Source organism: Nematolebias whitei, chromosome 9 (assembly GCF_014905685.2).
Source record: "Nematolebias whitei isolate Nwh7 chromosome 9, NemWhi1, whole genome shotgun sequence".
In the NCBI taxonomy this organism is placed as follows: Eukaryota; Metazoa; Chordata; class Actinopteri; order Cyprinodontiformes; family Rivulidae; genus Nematolebias; species Nematolebias whitei.
Window position 1 is genome coordinate 34,837,840 of NC_056506.1, and position 20,775 is coordinate 34,858,614.

Sequence of the window (20,775 nt, forward strand, 5' to 3'; positions counted from 1 at the left end):
TTAAAGACCTGAAATATTTCAGTTGGTGTGCAATGAATCTGAAATATGAGTTTCATTTTTATCATTACATTATGGAAAATAATGACCTTTATCACAATATGCTAATTTTTTGAGAAGGACCTGTATGCTGTTCAGCACAGATCATTTTGTAGTATAATATCTCATCGCACATTTTACAACAGATGTTTAATTAGTTTATTTATATAATTACTTTACTGTTTTACATTTATAATTTCAAACTGATACATAAATTAAATGCAAATATTGAAGTCTGTTTCTATACATTTATTTCATATCTAAAAGTGTTCTGTGAATGTATTTAAATGTAATTTATAGAAGACAAAATGATTTTCTAAAAATTTATTTCTTTTAACTGACAGGATCTATTCTGGTCTCTATCATCCTTGGTATCACGGCCGTTGGCTATTGGCGGGTGTTTAAGTGGAACAGAGAGAGGAGGTAAGACTGGTTATGTCCCGATGCATACTCAATAATAAATAATAATTAATCAGTGTTAATGTTTTTGTTTTAGTTCAGTTGTCTGCAATCTGCAGCTACATGCAGCTCTTTAGTCCCTTGTCTACAGCTCTTTGAATATTTGACCAAAACTAACATGAAATGTATTTTTAATGGTCTGTATATCCACAACAGAAAATGCTAGTTTTAGCACATTCTTCTGTCAGTTTTCCAAAAATAAGTTAATGATGCTACTACTACAAGGAGCGAAATATGTGGATTACGTTTAGCTTGAGATATTTTTTCTCAAGTCCACCAGAAATTCTTTGGAATAATTTTAGAAAAAGTTGTTTGGAATTAATATGGTGAATCAATATAACTATAAGGATTAACAATAAAAAAAAAAATAAGTTCAAGTCAAAGAGTCGCAGTTAACATATTGGACAAAATGTCCTAATGTCTATGCACTTTAAATTTATGCTTCAAAGTGGCATGCTTGATTATGTTTACCTCGACCCAAAAAGGAAGAAGTGGGTAAAGATAATGGATGGATGTTGACTCACCTGCAGTTCAGGGTTTTAATTAGTCAAAAAGGGTATACTTTTCCCCTTCTTTACACAAATATGGGCTTTTCTTTTGTCCAAAAATGTAAAATTATAAATAAATGCTAAAATTTGTGGTATATTTATAGTCAACTTTATTTATAGAACACATTTAAAACAAAAACTGCTATCAAAGTGCTTAACAATAACATCAATGGGAGTAAAATTAATGAAAACATAAACACCACGCACTATTGATAATACTGAAGAATTAATAAAAAAAGCATTTGAAATATAGGAACACAGAAGAACAAACACTAAATCATTCACACTGCGTGAAATGCCTGTGAGAACAGATGTTTTTAGCAGATATTTGAACTGAGGAAGACAAGTGGCCTGCCTGATGTTGGGGGGGGGGCAGGTTGTTCCAGAGTCTGGGGGCCATGGCTGAAAAAGCCCGATCTCCTCTGAGCTTCAGTCTTGTTTTTGGAACAGCCAAAAGCAGCTGACTGGATGATCTCAGGGACCGGGAGGGAACGTATGGTTCCAGAAGCTCCGAGAGGTAAAGGGGTGTGAGGCCGTTTAGGCATTTGAAGGTCAACAGAAGAATTTTAAAGACTATTCTAGTACGAACAGGGAGCTAGCATACAGTTCATTGCAATAGTCCAATCGGGTCGTAACAAAGGCGTGGACTAGTTTCTCAAGGTCGGGTCTGGACAACACTGGCTTGAGCTTAGCTACCTGTCTTAATCAGATGAAGTTTTTCTGCAGAACAAAGTTGATTTGTTTGTCAAACTTGAAATCAAGAGTCTAAAACCATCCTGAGATTTTTACCAGACTGCGTAAGATATGGCTGAAGAGAGTCCAGGTTGACGGGATCAGAGGCGGCTAAAGACAATGACTAGAGTGTTACGTCACCCCTATTGGCCAGAAAAACCCTCTCCAACAAACTGGAAAAGGCCCCCAGACCACCAGTTGATATTGTCATTGCACATGGTGGTGGATGAAATTGCTCCGCTCACCAGGATCTGTCACTCTGAGCTGCCTCGAACAAGCAAAAAAAAAAAACTTTGTATTGTTATACACAGTGTAACTCCTACCCGCTTTATTGAATATCTCAGACCAAGAACATTGTCTACGTGCATTTCCTGTTCAGTTCCAGTCCAGAAACGGTCATCTTGAAAACTGCAAATCATTCAATATTCAAATCCCTGAGCGACAGGGACATCAGCGCATTGCTTGTTTAGTTCTTAGGTTGCAGACCTTGTTTAGTAAGTGTTTCAAATTAATGTTGGGTTTCTGTGTCACAGGCGCCTCACCATCGAGGATATGGAGACGAGAATCGCGCTTATGCCTCTGATGCACGCAGAAAGGGACCGAAAGTAATTTTTTTTTTTTTTTAAATAAGCCTTGCGAGAATAAATCGGACTGTGTAACATTTATATTTTCAACTTTTCAGTGTTTTGAGGATGATGAGAGAGAACTTGGAAGAGGAGGCGATTATTATGAAAGACGTTCCAGGTTGGAAGGTAATGTGAGGGGGGGAAAATTACTTAAAAAAAACAAAAAAAACATATATAAAAAAATAAAAATATATATTTTTTTATATATATCTATATATATTTTATATTTTTTTTATATATATATATATTTATGTATATATATATATATATATATGTATGTATGTATGTATGTATATGTATGTATGTATGTATGTATGTATGTGTGTGTGTGTGTGCGCATTTGTTTTTTTAAATACCTATTCCAATTTTTTTTCTTTCTTTTTGTATGAAGTGTGCTAATTGAACAATGTTTCAGAAATGAAAAAAGGTTTAAAGGGAAGTGTAGGAAGGCAGTGATTGGCAAATCTCATAAACCCATGTTTTCTTCATAATCGAGCAGAATAAACTCAATTTCTGAAAAAGTTTTTGATCCCATGCAGCAACGACCCACAAACCAGACCTGTTTTAATGCATTGCTTCTTCACCTTTTGAACTTTGAGCTACAAACATTGACTGGTATACTAGGTAAATGCATAGATGTCTACAGTGCTCTTCATCGGCTGTTTGTTCGTTAACCAGATTTCAACAATTAAAACCCATAAGATTGTCTCACTGCATGTCTCATTATTCTCAGGTTGGTGAAACCGTCTTCCATGCAGATCGCTGGGTCACCCCGATGGTGTACGAGCTTTACGGTCTACGGCCAAAAGAAGAGTATTTGCACAGCAGGTTTGGCTTCCTGACAGAGTAGACGCTGCACAAGTACTCTAGGAACACCACCCCAAGGCCCACCTCGTCCTCATCACTTATAAACATTCAATAATAAAAATCTTTGTTCTGCATCTTGACTCATTTTATGTTCCAATTTGATGTGCACTATGTGGGTGAATGTTAACTATATGAATAGTTAGATTAAGTATGAGACTAGAGTGCCAAATATGGCTCTAGTTATCTTATGTTTTTCGCTTCTGATTTTACTTAAATCCGTGCATATTGTGAGTCGGCAAACATTGAAGCAGGTAAATCACACCACACACTTGACTTTAATGCAGTAAAAGCAAGAACATAGTGAGGCAGGTGAAACTTAAGGAACTTTCAACCAAGACATGTCGAGTATCAAACTGGAGTTAATGTACTGTCAAAGTGACCCTTGGTTTGCAGTAAATTTTCAGTTTTGATGTCCTGCAGTTTGACACTTCTATATTGTACAGAAAAAGGTTCTAGGAAGAACCTACTTGACCTTTATGTAGTGTTAGCTTTTTGCAATCCATGGTGTTTGGGGTCATTTTGATCAGTCTTAAAGTAAACAAAAAAAATGGACTCAAAATCTTTATTGCCAAATTTGTTTCAGAACCCTTGGTGCTTCTGGGCTCTGTTCCTCACCCTTCCTCCAAACCCATGATTTCCAAATGAAAGGCACACTTTCATCGGAAGAGGAACCCGCCAGTTGTAGCCCATCTCCCAGATGTGTCTGAATGTGGTGGTTTTTGAAGCTGTGACTCCTGCCTCATTCCACTCTTTCTGGATCTCTGCCAGATTAATCTGCTGAAGCCCATGGTCATCTCTTCTGCTGGTGCATCTTCTCCTGTCACATTTTGCCCTTCCACTAGACTTTCCATTAATATGCTTGGACACAGAACAGTCAGCCTCCTTCACGATGAACTTTTGTGATGGGGATATCAATGATGGTCTTCTGGCCAGTTATGTCTGCAGTCTTCCCCATATTGAACCGAACTGAAGTAATTTAATGACACCTGGGGAAACCTGTGCAGGTGCTTTGAGTTTAGTTCATCTTTAGTTCAGAATTTATTAGGTTTTGTGAATTATTTTGATAAAATGTAAAGAGCTTAGAGAACGCGTGTTGGGTGTGCATTACAATACCATATCCGGACTTCTGGGGGCGCTGTAGTGCGTCATAACATCTAGACTCAAAGAAGAAGTCTCCCTAGGTGACGTCACAACAGGCTGCAGCGGAGGGGGCCTGCTCTGAGAAAGATGTCGGTCTCCAAGGTGAAGCTCCAATTTTTTTAAATCCTGTTTTCGTGGGTTTCATAAGCTGGAAGCCCATTTTTTTTAAAAGGTCTGTATATATATATATATATCCAGTGTGGCATCCTATTAACTGCTTTCATCTCAAATTCAATATAAGTAAAAAGGTCCCCATCAGAATGTTAAAAGTATTGGTTATTACACTTAGGAGTATTGGAACACACCTCTTGAATAAATTTATTGTATTCATTTAACATTTTTTAACTACAGTAAACTATCTGGTGTTCGATGTCAAGACTTCATCCCCATGTTTAATTCACGAAAAAGGCAATTTTCTTTTATTGAAGTTTAATATACAAAGTCAAAAGCAGAAAATTAGTAAATAATGGAGATTTGCAAGGTTAAACCGCCACTAGCAAATCAATCAAGGAACATTTTTCTGGGTCAGAGCTGACGCTTCCTTTTAGAACCAGTACTCTGTGGGGTTGTGGGTGTGCTGGCTGATGTTAAAGCTGGGCTGGCAGGGTAAGGTTCAGTACGCACGGCCTAAGGTCCACCAGAGAGCCTTTACTCTGGAGCTCTGCAGCCGTCTGGCCAAGGCTGCTGCATCTGGATCCAGAGGCACTCGCGCCCTTCACTCGAGTGGCTTGACAAGGGCAGTATTTGACTCCTCCAGAAATGTCCTTCACTGAGGAGTTCCACCCTTGATGTGGATCTACAACTCTAGCACATTGTATGCAGAGAAATCCAAAATGTAAAAAAATATACAATTGTCCAGACGCACATTAGCCCAGTACAATTGTGGTTTTATCACTGACACTGCAGCAACATGATTTGTCTCGTTTACCTGCCTTGACATGCATTGGCAGGGCATAATGAACTCCTCTCTGGCCTTGGGTCCATCACTTGTAGTTCCATTCCTCCAACGAGGTTTGTCAGATTGTACAAATGGTCCTACACACACGACTCGTTTTGAAAGAGCTGGCTGTGGGCCAAGTCTAAGTGAAGTTAACATGCAGTTGGGCAGAAATCGTTTCAACAGGATTTAGAACGATAAAAAAAATGCAAATAAAGTTGATATTTTTCAATGAGGTTGGTCAAAACACCTTTATGCAATAAATGCGTTTATGCATTTAAACTCTGAATTAGGTTGGTGGCGACAGGAATCCAATCCTTTGCACCTTTTTCCTAGTTGACTTAAGGACTCATTTTATTCAGCCTATGGAATCATGATACTCTCAAAACATGGATTTTAATGTCATTCATAAAACTTGAGACAAAATTTAACACCAGAATTGGTCAGATTAAATAAAATAAAAAAACACAAGTGTTACTTTTTTAATTTTATTTTTTTTTATAAAAGTATAAAAATGTAATTACAATCAAGTTTGCTAGAGGTACACATCTCTGCGTGTCCATCCACCCGTTTACTCTCAACCCCAGATGGTGTGTTCCTGCAGATTCCTGAGTTTAGCTCAGTCACCCTCCTTTCGGAATCTGAAACGAAGATCAGAATAAATGAAGCTTGTTGATCCAAATTAACAGATTACTCTGGAAGACGAGATTTACCTGAGAAGCTTCCAGCGACACTTCCATAAGAGTGCTACATTTGATTGGAGGACTCAAACTTCAAGGCAGTCACCTCACTCTGAAGAGAAAATGGATCAAACATTGCTTTAAATATTTTAGGATTCATGGAATGAGCTTCATTGAAAGTCACATTAAGTCATTAAAATAGCCTTGGTGCAATAAATTATAGGGGAGTGGCATTACAGGAGAAAATTGAGAAGCAATGAAGTGAACAGGGTCAAGTGGACAGAGCACCATGACTAAACATCTTGGGTGATCTTCATTTTCCTCCTTTTTAAATGGACTTATGGGAATCGAGGAAAAGGCCATGACACATTTGCAGGAAACATCTGAAGCAGTGGACTTAACTTGAGGCACTCATGGAAACATTCAGAACTTGATCGTTAAGGATGTGAGCAACAAAAGGAGTTTTACCTCACGTGCACTGGCCTACTCTCCACATTTGCTTTAGGCAAGAGCAGCTTTTCATCTGAGCACTTGTTGGCAGACGCAACTCTCCAAGGACTTGTAGATTTTTGAAGGAGCAGAGTTGTTGAGCATAATGAAGCATTGACATGACACAAGCTCACTAATGTTTTTACCCACTTTTAAAGCCCAAACTTCACTGGTATGTTTAACATAACAAGCCTGAAATTTTTTTAAAAAGATAAATGATTAGAACTGAATTTACATGCAACTGTTAAATCCCCACTAAGTCCAATGTATTCAGGTGTCAAAATGTATGCAATGTAAATTTAAGTAGTCTATTCACCCCCATGCGAACATTTTGAACAGGCAACGAATCAGGATCATTTTCCATATTTTGTTTAATAGGCTCCATGAAGCCAACTGACAGGAAAAAAAAAAAAAAAACTTTAATACAAAGAACACAAAGTACAAAACTGTTCCCATTTATATTTAACTCTGAAGAACGAAGTTACATTTTGCGATCACTTTAAGATTAGTCCATTTTACAGCACATTTAAATGGCAGAGATTGAGCAGAGCACAGAAGATACCTTGGTCAGACTGTAGCATGCTGCATTTTGCAACTTCATGAACAGCTGGCCACTTCAGAAGTGTAGTTCAGTCTGAATTCACTCTTTTGGGACATTGAGCAGAAAAAGAGTTTAACTTAGGTTCTCTTAGCTTAAGGAATTTAACAATAAAATTCCTAAAAGTTTGGTAAATGGGTCTCTTCCCAGTTTAAAAAGATTTTGCAGGAGGTAGGTCTGTTAAAGACAAAGAAAAATGGGGACCTACTGTATAAAATAATCATGTATAAGGAAATGTCAGCAAATCCTTAAAAGTTCTTGACAAGGACAGGCTTGTGGCTGATAAAAAAAAAAAAAAAAAAAAAAAAGTGGAGCTGCTTCATATCCCAGCCTGGGTTTCCAACAGACTTTACAGAAGACTCAATTTAATGTGTTGGGATGCCCAATTAAAAACTGCATTTTGTAACATGGTAGAACAATGACCAAAATTCACCTCTACATTTCCTTTTGTTTTCAAGGTACTACAACAGAACTACATAACTAAGGTCAGCAAAAAACACGTGGACATTTTTCTTGAAGAGTGCAGCTTTCAAATACAGCCAGCCAAGTGATGATCTTGAATCAGGGAGACGTTTACTCGTGTGCTGGAGGATAAGAAGTGGGCACAGGTAAAGACACTGGAGATTCACAACATCCCCTCTAACCCACCAGACCTAAAACCCAGGAGTTTTAAGTTTCTTTTTTCTATAGAGGCTCCGTCAGTTGAGAAATGAGCAACGTTTGAGTAGGCAACATTAGGCATTTGCTTTAGTGGTTCAATTTTCTGCCAGCCTCTTCGTGTGGAACGAACGCTTTTGGCAACTTGAAGAGGCTTGAACTTAAAGCTCAGGTACAAAACTGAGGGGCGCACTTGAGTTTCATTTAGGGCAGTGTAAATGGCTGAAATCCCCACATGTGCTACTAAAGACAAGAAGCTTAACACCAATTTATTTAAACAGTCATCTGCAGTGTTACAGACCTAACCCTACATTTTATGGTAGATGCTTACCGTAACTGTCATAGCCATCCCGGTAAGACCCAGAGCGATCACCATATCCTCCACTTTGGCTCCTGAAGATTGGAAGGGGAAAAATAAATAAATTACTACAACTGTCAAGTACTGCTTGGTTAAACGAATGTAGCATATTTAACTTACCTGCTCTCTCTGTAGCCACCTGAAGAATAACCGCCAGCTCTGTATCCACCACCAAAACTCCTGTCGCCGCCACCAAAGCTTCTGTCACCATAACTTCTGTCTCCATACCCCCTGTCACTGTTGTAGCCACCTGTAACAAAGAAGTCAGTCAGTTTAATTTCAACAAGAATAAGAGCACCATTAACTTCTTCGATGTGTACCTCTGGAGAAACCACGCCCACCCCTGCCGCCTCTAGGGCCGCTGAATCTGCCGCCTCTTGGACTGGATCCAAATCCTCCTCCTCTGGGACGTCCACCTTTCCCTGCCTCGTCCACACGAATTGCACGACCGTCTAGAGTCTAAGATGCACAGACGGCGTTTATTAAAAACTAGCTATAGGCTAGGCTAATTTTTTTTTTTTTTTATTTATATATATAAAAAAAAAAAAATACCTTTCCGTTCATGGCGTCTAATGCGTCTTTAGCATCGTCAACGTTGTCATATTTCACAAAGCCGAACCCACGTGATCTTCCCGTTTCCTTGTCTCTGATAACGTCCACTAATTGAATTAGAAAAATCAAAATGTTAATCTATTTCTACCATTTTAATATAGTAATAAGCTTAGTACGTTATTAATCAAATTAACCTTTTTCGATGGTTCCGTATTTGCCGAAGGCCGCGGCCAGAGAATCCTCTGTCGTCTCGAAGCTCAGACCTCCAATGAATAATTTGCCCTCGTCCGACATTTTTCTTTAAAGTTTAGCTGCAAAAGAAAAAAAAAAAAAAAAAAAAAAGTGTATAAAAAAAAAACTGACGCAGCATGAACAAGTAGGTCAACGTGCCAGTTACAAAATGGCGCTGGCACGTTGCGCAGTTTCATCCCGACCCGTTGCACGGTTTCACGGCGAATTAAACATGACAATTAATTCAAAATTGGAAAGATTACTACAAGGGAATACCTGTACAACCAAATCGAGAGGCTTCTAAAAGCAGTTAGACGTAATTTCATTTATTCAGCAATTGCAGCATTCCACCCCCCCCCCAATCCGGCGCCATTTTGTAGCATCGAGCGCGTGTTCTTTGTTCACTGACCTACTTAGCAGGTAGCTAGCTAATGCGCACAATGCCTTAACTTTCAAGGTTATATAATCCTCCATACAATATAGCAGTTAATTTTCATCTGCGGACATTCGTACACACCACGGACCTTCACACATCATTAGATTTTAGTTTAAAGAAAATGTTGATACTAAATTTAAAATTACTACGACACATTTACGATAAATATAATTGTGCAGCAAAAACAGGCGATTCTAAAATAATATTATACATTTACAACAACAAAAAAATAACAGTTGAAATGCTTTACCTTTTCACGCCGATCTTAGAAGACTAACACAGCAGCAATGCGGGACGACTGAGACGGAGGAAACTGGGCGCTTCCTTTTTATATCTGCGCCGCACTTCTTCTGATGTTGCTCCGCGCTAGAACTCAATACTGCCACCTACTGTTCAGAAGCTGTACCTGCAAAGACAGCAGGACTTGAAACCTGAAACCAAACAACCTGCAGGCCTGGTGGGTTATGATTTATGAAACATCAACCCTCCTCTCGTCCCCAATACAATAAGATGAACAGTTTTTATTTTATATTATATGTTACGTTTAATATTTAATATTTTTTAGTACATGTAGTAACTACGAAGGGTAGACTTGGCTTTGTTTTCTGACTATTTTGTGACATAGGTTTCTAAAGCAGATGATTTATTCCCCATTTTACAAATGTTTTTGTAACAACTAAAGAGATCTCAACATATTTCTATGAGGAAAATATCGGTGAATAAAAGTAATAATTTGGAAAAGTAGAAAATATCTCCTGGAAAAGACCAGGAGCTAAGGAGTCAGCCTCCCCAGACATCGACACCTCCAGATGCAAGAAGAGGGCTACCTGCATCATGAAGGACCCCACTCACCCAGCACACATACCCTTGGCCCTGCTCCCCTCAGGCAGGAGGTTGCGGAGCATTAAAGGTGCATTCACACCAGCCCTGTCAAAACAGCCCTGTTTAGTCCACTGACTGGAAACTGGCTGTTCAGGTTTTCAGAGCAGTCACTCATCTTCCTTGTCAGAGAGATTTTGTTTTTTCATCTTTTCCCTTGCCTTCGTGTGCATCTCTGCTCTGCTCATCTTCAATCAGTGTAGCTGATTCAGCTTTGACACAACAGTCTGTTCATCATGAGATACTTTAATCAAACACAATCTTTGTGTTGAAATGTGTTACATAGAGTATGACATCATCTCTAAGTCTTCCGTCTGTATGTGTGTGTGTGTGTGTTCTTATCAGACCTCTTGTTGCCTGGATGCTGCTGCTGCTGATCTTCTCAATCAGCAAAGCTCCACCTCCAATAACATCAATATTCATTCTGCATCTCTTTGAAGCTGACAACAGCAGGAGACCCAAAAAAGAAAGAGCAGGGATTTAAATGACTTTGAAGGGATGGATTAAAACAGAGTTAATTATGGCTCTATCTTTACATTTGTTCAGTATGTTTTGCACCTTAGCTCATCTGGTTGTTCTACTGAGATATCCTGAAATGCAGATTATTTTGCTTTGTAACTAAAGCAGGAGAAATCTGTAATCTGTCTGCTTTACATCTAAGAGTGGAGATGAAAATAATCATTAAAATGATTAGAGGTTAGATGAAGGACAGTCTTAGGGCTCCAGCATACTGCATCATAAATTTGACTTTAAAATCTGTTATTGTTCTTATATTTAGGAATACATTAGTTATCACTAACTCATTCAGATCGCTGTGGAACACCGGACCAGCTCTTTACCCTCACTAGAGCCCTTCAGGGGTCATGGGAGTTTGCCCATCCAGTCTACATGTGCTTTGATGACTCGGAGAAGGTTTTTGACCGTGTTCCTCAAGGTACATGTAGGGGGTGCTCTGTGAGTATATATTGGAGACCCGTTGCTACAGGCTGTTCGGTCCCTATTCAAGTGGAGTTTGGTTCCATTGCCGATAGTAAGTTGAACCCCTTTAGGGTGGGAGTTGGACTCCACCAGGGCTGCCCAATGTCACCGATTCTGTTCATAACTTTTATGGACAGAATTTCTCGGTGCAGCCAGGGAGTAGAGAGGTTCTGGTTCAGTGGTCTCAGGGCTCCATCTCTTCTCTTTGCAGATGATGTGGTCCTGCTGGCGTCATCATGCTGTGATCTTCATCTCTCAGTGGAGCAGTTCGCAGCCGAGTGTGAAGAGGGCGGGATGAGAATCAGCACCTCTAAATCTGAGGCCATGGTTTTCAGATGGAAAAGTGTGGATTGTTCTCTTCAGGTCGAGGGTGAGGTTCTGCCTCAAGCGGAGGAGTTCAAGTATCTTGAGGTTTTGTTCACGAGTGAGGGAAGAATAAAGCGTGAGATTGACAAATGGATTGGTGCAGCGTCTGCAGTATTGCGGACTCTGTGCCGGTCCGTTGTGGTGAAGAAGGAGCTGAGCTATAAGGCAAATCTCTCTATTTACCGGTCAGTCTACATTCCTACCCTCACCTATGGTCATGAACTCTGAGAAGTGACCGAAAGAATGAGATTGAGGATACAGGTGGTTGAAATGACTTACCTGGACTCACCCAGACAGCGTGAGAACTTCAGTTATCTGGGAGAAACTCAGAGTAGAACCACTGCTCCTCCACATTGTGAGGGGCCAGTTGAGGTTGTTCGGGCATCTGAGGATGCCCCCTGGGCACCTCCTTACGGAGGTTCTTCAGGCATGTCTGACTGGGAGGAGCCCCCGGGGAAGACCCAGGACACACTGGAGAGACTATGTCTCTCTTTTGGCCTGAGAACACCTTGGAGCCCTCCTAGAAGAGCTGGAAGAGGAGGCTGTGGAAAGAGATGTCAGGGCCTTCTCCCTGTTCAAGCTGCTGACCCCGTGACCCGACTTTGGAATAAGCAGAAGATGATGGATGGATCCTCACTTCTACTTCATCTTTCTAACGTGAGGGGGTCCTTTTCTTTTCTTGTGTTTATATTTGGCGCCCAGTGTGCATACTTTATGCCCATGCTCCATCATGCCTTGTTTCCTGTTGTTGTTTTTTTGTGGTGTTTTCATTCAGTGTTCCACTACAGACCTGGCACTGAGTAGTATACAGTATATTTCCGTGTCAACAATGTTCTAGTGTTTTTTCTTGAATATGTAGTTCACTGTCCATTTTTATTTCACAAATGTTTTTTTTTTTTTGTTAACAAACACCGTTTTTAGTGGGGGTGGCACAGTGGCACAGTTAGTAGAGCTGTTGCCTCTCAGTGAGAAGGTTGCCGGTTCAAATCCCAGCTTGGGACCTTTCTGGGTGGAGTTTGCATGTTCTCTCCGTGCATGTGAGGGTTTTCTCCATGTACTTTTGTCCCACAGACAAAAAACATACATGTTTGGCTGATTGGTAACTCTAAATTGTCCCTAGGTGTGAGTGAGAGAGTGGTTATTTGTCTCTATGTGTCCCTGTGATGGACTGAAGACCTGTCCAGGGTGTCCCCCTGCGTCTCGCACAGTGATAGCTGGACATGAGCACCAGTGGCCTCCATGACCCAAACTGGAAGAAGAGAGTAAAAGATAATGGATGAATGGAAGTTTTGTGGAATTCTGCTGTGGCAGTCAGTACCTGATTATTCAGCTGTGTTTTTACAATCATTGTACACTTATTAGTAAAAATGAAACACATCTCTAGTGTCTCTACAATAAAATAAATCTACGATAAAAAACAAAATATCTTAGAAGTTTTATAAAATGATTTATTTCTCAATTCCATGATTGTGTTTAAAATGTTTTAATATGGTTATCTATATTATTATATTATATAGCAGAAATGTTTCTGATGGAGAAACACACAGAGCTGAAAATGTAGTTTCTGATGCACCACAGCGTGGAAATCACATTAAAACCACATGTACCAGAGTGAAACGCAAGGCTAAGGAGAAATAATGTTACTCCAGTTAAGAAATAGGAAAAAAAAAAGAGTTTATTTATTGGATCTATGAAAATATCTCTGACTCACAAACAGTTTGAGCTGTTTGACTCCCAGAAAAGTGTGTTTTACTTTATGTGTTTCCATATGGCGAAGTAGATTCTAAAAAGGCATTCTCTTCAGGGACACTCACATTTAAGAAAACCACACACACACACACACAAACAGAGGAGAAAAAGAAGCAAAGCAATACACCGAAATGTGACTTTCTCAAATACAGAAGGCTGCCGTGTCAGTTTAACATGGAGACAGTAAAACTGACACAATTCCAGGCGCAGGTAATACCTGCTCTTTCAGTCCACACCCTCAGTGAAACATCACGTCATCAGGCTGTAAGTAACATTCCAAGAATAAGAAAGACAAAACGTTTGGGACTAAAATCATTTGATGTTGAGAAATGACTAATTTGCAGCCATTCTGTTCAACGTCAAAAATAACATAGTGCCTCACACAATATCACAAGATGCCACGCTCAGTGTACGTGTTATTACTGACTCTCAGCTACTACCATGTGATTGAACTGAAGTTAATCCATAGCTGAGCCGTAGCTGAGGATCCAGCTCAGTCCAGAGGAGCTGGACTCTTTCTGGAGTCCCACAGGGTCTTTCTGTCACAGCGAGTGCATCTTTTCCATCATTAGGAGCAGTTGTGCCGCTGCAGGTACGGAGGATTGCCTTTATGAAGGCGTGAACGCCTCCGAGTCCACCTGCGAAGACGCTGCTGATGCATCAACAGCTGGAGACGCTTTAACTTGCTCTGCAGTGATTTATTTTCCTCTGAGGGGGGAGGCAGCAGCTGTCCCTCAGCTCCTGCAGCAGAGGGACACAATGACATGTTGAAAGATTTTGTTGTTAATTATTACAATTTCTGTGGTGCAAACATGAATAAACACTTTTAGTGGAAGGTAAAATATCACAGCTTTGGATTTATTTAGAAAAAAGGGATAAATTAATTATCTCGTGTATAATCAGGACATTCAATAACTGATGGACAAGGAGAAAAAGGACAAGCTATTTGTATTTGTTAAATAAATAATTAAAAAAGACAGAATGTTCTGCTTAAAAAAAATGCTTTAAGTAATATCCCTCATTTATTTATTTTCATTTGATAAAAGCATTTTTTTTTCCACGTGTTGTAAAAAAAATGATTATGAAACAAAACAGGTAAGAACAGACAAATGCAGGAAACGTTAAAGGTCTAAATGTCTTTCATGCTGGAGTTTTGATATATTGTGTTGAGAAATGAGAAGGATTAAGCCATTTTGGTCAAACCTTAAAACCTGTTATGCACAATGGCATGTGACACTAGATTTCACTCTCAGAGTATGTGTCGAGGATGACTCTCAGCTACTACTAAATCCAACTCTATCTAATTATCTGTAAAACTGACTGAGTTCTAGCCACTTGTGTGTTGGCGAACATTGATTAAGAGTAGTGGCCACATTGAATTGGTTTTGCTCCATGAGTTAATCAGCTGTAGAGGAGCATCCAGTGATTAAGTTCTAAAAGTTTCATTCAAATCTGCCCTGTAGTTCATGAGATATTTTGCTAACAGACAAACAGAACTGACTTCAATAGTTAAAGTTAAAGTAAAAAACAAAGAAGCAGCACAGACTTCTCTTGAAATGTTGTAGATGACTCTCAGCTACTACCATACCAAATTTTAGTTTATTATCTGTCAAATTGACTGAGGTAAAGTCATTTTTATGTTTTCTAAAGTCAGTTAGCTGTGGCAGCCATCTTGAATTAGGTTGGCTCCAAAAAGGTAATCGGTTGTAGAAGTATATACAAAGAATATTTTCTGAGAGTTTAATTAAAATCCATCAAGCGGTTCATGAAATATTTTGCTAACAGACAGACTCTAAATAGGTAATGGCACAATTTTAAACAAAGATCTTGTGCAGCCTGTTAGTGCTCAGAATGTATGATGGAGGTCATTCTCAGCTACTACCACACCAAATCTTAGCTCAAAAGCTGTAAAACTGGCCAAGTTTTTAAGGTATTGTGGTAACGACACACGAGCATTATCGTCCTTCATCTTTCAGCAGTGATAAAAGTAAAGTTAGTAATCATGATGAGTACAGTTATATCTCCTCCTTGAGTGTTGTGCAGCTACAAATACAGCCTCTGACACAACACAGACAGTTTAATCTCATTTTAGCTGTTGGACTTCAGCTGTTTTGGCCTCTTTTGACCAAACTGAAACAGGATGTGCGCAGCAGATTTAATCTGTAGACGGACTCCATCAAACATTCCTGCAGTTTGCAAGCACACACTTTCACTCTCTCTGTTTAAGGTTTTTACCCCCGAGTCCTGTCCTCTGGGATGGTGGGGGTCTGTTTCTTGCTCTGCAGGGCTCCTCTGCTTTGACCTGAGGGTCTGAGCTCACACAGTGATGAAGAGGAGGAAGAGTTAGAACCTCCTGGTGGTGGTAGGCCGCTCTGAGGAGGTCGTTCAGGATTTGGAGAATGATGGCGGTGCCTCTGCGAGGACGGCTGACGTCGCTATGCCTGCAAGGGGCCAGGGTCCCTGACAGAAGAAGAAGATGCTCAAACCAACTTTTAATCGGATTTAATGTAAGAGATTGTGACTAAATCTGCTTCATCATGTCTGTTATTTTATCTTAATCAGATTACTGCATTGTTTTTAAGTCACTTACCAGAAAAAGTCCCAGAGAAGACGCCTGGAGAGTGTTTCACAAAACTTTCAATGACAGCTCCAGGCTGCTTGGACAGATGTTCGTTCACATCAGCCTGTAACAAAAGAAAGCAGCCACACTGAGGAACAGTGGTGATTATGGTTCTGTTAATGGTTCTGACTGGGTCTGACCTCTGTGGCGGTGGAAGCAGCTGCTGGGCTCAGAGGGTCTGTGATGGAGCTGGTGGGTCTGTCTGAACAGACTGGTGCTGGATAGATAAAATGTGGAAAAGGAGGTGGGTGAGCAGAGCGTGAACAAAGCACAGGCGAGGGGCAGCTCACAGGAGGGACACTTTTGGACGAGCTGAAGGAAGTTCTGGGTCTGTGTGAGCTGCGTTGGGGGGAGGGTGTGGAAAGGGATGGTGGAGAGGAAGACTGCGGGGTGAAGAATCGTGAGGAGGAAGAGTCGGATGTTGGCTGGCCAGTTTGAGGCTCCTCGTCCTCATGCATCCTCTTCGCATCCTGTGACAGCTGCAGCTGCACACACATCGTGTGGGCACCGGTTCCAAGGCTGAGGGTCAGAGGTGAGTGTCCCGACAGGAAGTCATCAATCTGCAAGAAGCACGTGAGAGTTTGAACAGCTGTTTAGATCATTTGGTGGCTGGTGGTGGGAAGAGAGTGATAGCTGATGTTAGAGAAACACTTCACAGATTAGACTGTTGTGGCTCCTGTTAAATGATCTTGTTAAAAGGCTGGAAATGATTATTCACAGGAATATTCACAAATGATATTTTAAAACAATAGTTCGGATATTTTGAGGTAATCCATTAATATCATACCTGTTGCACATAGACCTTTGATCATCCTCAGTTTGGAGTTTAATTCAGACGGACTGATGAGCTATGGGTGGGGCCATGACCAAAGTGTTAAACAGCTCCAGTCTAACATATCCGTCCATGCAAACTTGATTTATTAAACATTTACACCGTTTCACATTATATCCCTTTTTACATAGAACTATTTGGTTGTTTGTGAACGTCAGCAGCATCAGCAGCTAGCTATAGCACTCCAGGTGCCCTTACAGCAAGTTGATCATGTTTGATGGAGTACAGAAGTTAAGATGGTAGCAATCAACGTCTCATTGTTAATTTATCAAGCTGTTCAAATTTAAACTATTTTCTCCAAGCTGAGACTGTATAAAGATCTATCTATAACAGGTAAGATATTTATTGTTCATATTTCCCCCCCAGAAACACAAGATCTAAATTATCACTTAAAATGGGTTCAAAGATGAGCTTAAAATATTAACAAGTACAGAAACATATTTTCATCACGAGTGCAGCGTGAATGCTGAATGACTGCTGAAATCTGATGAAGAAGCTGAAATGTAGCCAAAAGCTAAAAGGAACCAAACACTAAAGCCTATGAGAAGCAAAAAGCGAGCTGAAAATCAATAGCTTCACGAAACATAACAACAAAGAGTGGGAAAGCGTGAACTAAATGTATCAAATTGTGAGCTAAAATCTAAAGGCTAGCTAAATATAAAAGTAACAGAACTGTAATTAGAAGTTAAAATAAGAAAAGGGCTTGTTAAAAGTTAATATTAGTGTGAAAAGACAAAAATAGAGCAAATGTGTTTCTATGGAGGAAATATTTGCGCAGTTACAAAAAAAAAAAAAGTACTTCGTAAAATAGCTAAAATAGCTAAATACAGCTAAAAAAAAAAAGCTAAAATAGTACAGATATCATATGAATCAGCACAACACCACACAATATATTATAAAAATATCTGAGGTGTTTTCACATGCAACAAATAAAATGTGGGATCTTTCCATCTGCAACCATGTTGATTTTTACATAATATTCAAACAAACACGTTTATTTCATGAGTTGAAAAAGTTTTCGAAAATAAAACAAAGCGTTTGGAACAAAGACCTGAACAAGGCACTCCATTTTGTTCAGGTTTGATTCACATGCAGCTGCACAGATGTCAGAAAAACACCTTTCTGCAAGAAGGTCCGTTTGTTTCTGTCAAGTTTCTCTGAGATTAAACACAACTCTTACCTGGGTCTCTGTTAAACTTGCCAGTGTGTCCATCATCGTCCTCTCCTTGCCATTCAAGGACTGCAGTAGAGAAAATCAAAGAACTAAGTCTGATTGCATTTTGTTTTTTTTCGTGGGAAGAACAGGATGAGCAGTAACTCACCATCGAGCCTGTTTCAGTGGCTGGAACCAGAGTCAGTCTGCTGCCGTCTCTTACTCCCTGATGCACCAGTGTCCCTGCAGTCAGGAGCCTATCATTTATTATTTAATTAAAATTAATCAGGTAAACATAATTGGCTCTGTAAAATGAGACCACACAGTATGACCAACCCACCTGTCTTTGTGCACCAGCACCATTCTGTCTGTTTGCAGGCTGAGTTTTTGGGAGATCCGTGTCCTCAGGCTGTCCACAGTCTCTCCTCGGGGGACAGTGATCTCCACTGGACCGCCTGTGGTCGAAGTGATGGACAGACTCATGGAGGACTGACTGATGCAGGGTCCAGCCTCTCCTGCAGACTGTAGAGAAGTGAAACCCTGCTGCTCCATTCAGAATCCCTGACTATTAAAAATAAAATACAAATAAATAATAATAATAAAAATAAAAGTTTTGAATCTGATTCAGAGTTTCCCTTTTTCATTTATTTTTTTAATTCTTCTTCCTTTTTCTTCCTTTAAGCTCAGACACAGCTACTCTCAGTATGAGACAAGAAGCTCTACTCCAAGCTAAAAATACACCCATAGACCCGTCAGTAAACAAGCCCCGCCTATCGAGGCGCGCAGCCAATCAGCGAGAGCCACAAGACCGTGGCGCCTGGATTGTCCAATCAGAGGGCTTTGTCTCCACCCTGGTGTGTTGGGTACTCACCATTCACAAGTGATGCAAAACACGTAGTGCAAGCTTTGTCCAGGATGTCGCAACACCAAAATATTTATGCTACTGCTACACAACAACTGTTGTTAAAAAATTTAAAAGAAATCCCATTAACTGCGATCACTTACATCACAGCAATGTTATCCTTATTTTGATACAGTATGTATCAGTGAATCTGCCTTTTTGTTTCATTTTTATTTTAATAAAACACCATATCGTACAGATTTTACACTTTGCAAGTAAAATACATCATTAAATTTACAGCTCATCTTACAATATTTTGCACATGATATAAAATACAATTTCAAGCTTTAAAAACACATTTTGTTTGTAAGAACTTGCATTTATTACATCTTGGGCCATATTTTGGCAGAAACATTGAGGCATTAAAGGACCCGCTGCCTTTCGTGTCAGAGTTTAAGACTAAAACCAACACATGAGGACAAATGATGCAGTTGTAGCTGTTTCAACCAAACCTTGCAGTGTTGTAATGTAACAAAGTAGAAATACTTTGTTACTGTAGTTAAGTAGAATTTTGACATATCTTTACTTTACTTCGTTATTTACATTTCTACATTTCCTCAATAAAATATGTACTTTTACATCAATACATTTCCCATAACCATCTTAGTTACTCGTTCCTACAATATAAAATGAGAAGAAATCCGATTGGGCTGTTTGTTCTCCCAGTCTGTGACTTCACGCAGCCCCTTCTCTCTCCCTCACTGACACTTTCAATCACAAACCCAGCCCCTCCCCTGACACTTGTGTGAAAACTGTGGTTCCTGCTCTGAACAAGCTAGATGTATATGCAGATATCAATCGTTACAGTAGGTCTTTGTTGACTCACAGTGGAGCCATGTAAATTCCTGATAGGTGTGAAAATGATGGTAGCTGCTAAAAAGGAGAAGTTTGGTGTTCTCCAGGACATAACTGCTTTAGAGAAGCAAAGTATGACGTCGTCGGGCCTTTAGTCTTCCCATTAAAGAACACAGAGACAGATATCCAGTTTAGGGTGATTTATTTGCTGTGTTTCTTCTGGTCTTTACACAGCAGTAAACCAGTAAAGCACAAACAAGCTTGAACAACAAGGCACCATCCGTGTTGGGAGAGAAAAAAAAAACCTCCAGCTGAGCTCTGCACACAGAGCGGTGCGTTCAGTAGCGGTGGAACAGCCACGGTGCATCGAAGAGCATAGGGATTATTATATTCATACTGGAACAAGCACCAAACAGAACCGATATCGTTTGGTCGGTGGTTCAGTGGTTCAGGGACTGTTGCTGGTGACACTCCTTGTGGGAACCATCACCACATGGTCTGTCTATTTTCAAACAGTCTCAGTTCTCGCTCGCAGGTGACTAATGCAGCATGGGTGTGAGCATCGCTGCAAAATTTTCTTCAGGGACTTCACAGAATGTAAAGTTTGTTTTAGGACCATTATCAGGCTGTTGAGGGCTTCCTTCAAGGCCTCCTGATGTTTGCTCCCAGAACTTGCAGGAGATGCATTTGGAGCAGCGTCTTATGTGAGACAAGATGTTTCCTCTGCATGTGGTTTACAGAAGAGGAAACAGCTGGGAGTAAAAACGTGATGAGGCAGGTCAGGATGCTGGAGCTAATGAAACAGTGTACACCAACTCCTCCTCCTTTTTAATCATCTTTTAGGTTCCTTTGCACATCAGGTTTTTTTTACCGCTTCCTTCAGCAGAAACTGAATTCAAGTCGTAACCATGCAAACAGAACAGAGTCACACCTAAAGACCACATTTCATTTAGGTGTTTGCTGAATTCCCCTCTTGTGTGACGTGACAACCTCTGCGACCCTGCAGTGTTAGAGAACTGCCTGCCTGTCTGTGGGCCAGGCTTTTCGCTGAGACAAGCGAGGAAGAAGAGGCCTCGCTGCGTTCTTAGAGCCTCGGCGAGAACAAGACCACAGGATGTCCTGCTCTTCAGCGCATGTACCGACGCAGCTCTGACGT

At 40.2% G+C, this 20,775-nt stretch overlaps 3 protein-coding genes across 4 annotated transcripts in view; 1 reads left to right on the top strand and 2 right to left on the bottom strand.

The window, feature by feature from the left end:
- ndufa13 (NADH:ubiquinone oxidoreductase subunit A13) overlaps positions 1–3,342 on the top strand; it is a 5,250-nt gene extending 1,908 nt beyond the window's left edge. Inside the window, exons 2-5 of the mRNA XM_037681705.1 lie at positions 381–459; positions 2,309–2,380; positions 2,458–2,527; positions 3,135–3,342. Coding sequence (XP_037537633.1) covers positions 381–459; positions 2,309–2,380; positions 2,458–2,527; positions 3,135–3,251 — 338 coding nt within the window. The 3' untranslated portion in view covers positions 3,252–3,342. The remainder of the gene's footprint in view (positions 1–380; positions 460–2,308; positions 2,381–2,457; positions 2,528–3,134) is intronic.
- A 3,525-nt stretch (positions 3,343–6,867) lies between these two features.
- Positions 6,868–9,676, bottom strand: cirbpa (cold inducible RNA binding protein a). 2 transcript variants are annotated; one of them, XM_037682290.1, is made up of 7 exons: positions 9,597–9,676; positions 8,874–8,990; positions 8,680–8,786; positions 8,469–8,586; positions 8,248–8,377; positions 8,101–8,162; positions 6,868–7,696 (listed from the first exon to the last, which is right to left on the bottom strand). In XM_037682290.1, exons 2-7 carry the CDS (start codon positions 8,971–8,973, stop codon positions 7,686–7,688), a joined length of 528 nt encoding a protein of 175 aa, XP_037538218.1. In that variant the 5' UTR covers positions 8,974–8,990; positions 9,597–9,676; the 3' UTR covers positions 6,868–7,685. The 2 variants fall into 2 exon arrangements, with proteins under 2 accessions (XP_037538218.1, XP_037538217.1); XM_037682289.1 differs by having other exon boundaries at positions 8,448–8,586.
- Positions 9,677–13,886: 4,210 nt separating this feature from the next.
- Positions 13,887–18,475, bottom strand: LOC119414238 (midnolin-like). The gene is made up of 7 exons (XM_037681337.1): positions 18,264–18,475; positions 18,093–18,180; positions 17,951–18,010; positions 16,079–16,498; positions 15,909–16,002; positions 15,554–15,778; positions 13,887–14,059 (listed from the first exon to the last, which is right to left on the bottom strand). Exons 1-7 carry the CDS (start codon positions 18,473–18,475, stop codon positions 13,887–13,889), a joined length of 1,272 nt encoding a protein of 423 aa, XP_037537265.1.
- Between the last annotated feature and the right edge of the window lie 2,300 nt (positions 18,476–20,775).

Coding starts and splice junctions, on each gene's coding strand:
- cirbpa (XM_037682289.1), bottom strand. CDS start 8,973: ATGTCGGACGAGGGCAAATTATTCATTGGAGGTCTGAGCTTCGAGACG. Junction 8,787..8,873: donor ATACGGAACCATCGAAAAAG/GTTAATTTGATT, acceptor TAATTCAATTAG/TGGACGTTATCAGAGACAAG. Junction 8,587..8,679: donor TAGACGCCATGAACGGAAAG/GTATTTTTTTTT, acceptor TGTGCATCTTAG/ACTCTAGACGGTCGTGCAAT.
- LOC119414238 (XM_037681337.1), bottom strand. CDS start 18,475: ATGGAGCAGCAGGGTTTCACTTCTCTACAGTCTGCAGGAGAGGCTGGA. Junction 16,003..16,078: donor CTGCTTCCACCGCCACAGAG/GTCAGACCCAGT, acceptor CTTTTGTTACAG/GCTGATGTGAACGAACATCT. Junction 14,060..15,553: donor CCAGAGGACAGGACTCGGGG/GTAAAAACCTTA, acceptor CCTCTGCTGCAG/GAGCTGAGGGACAGCTGCTG.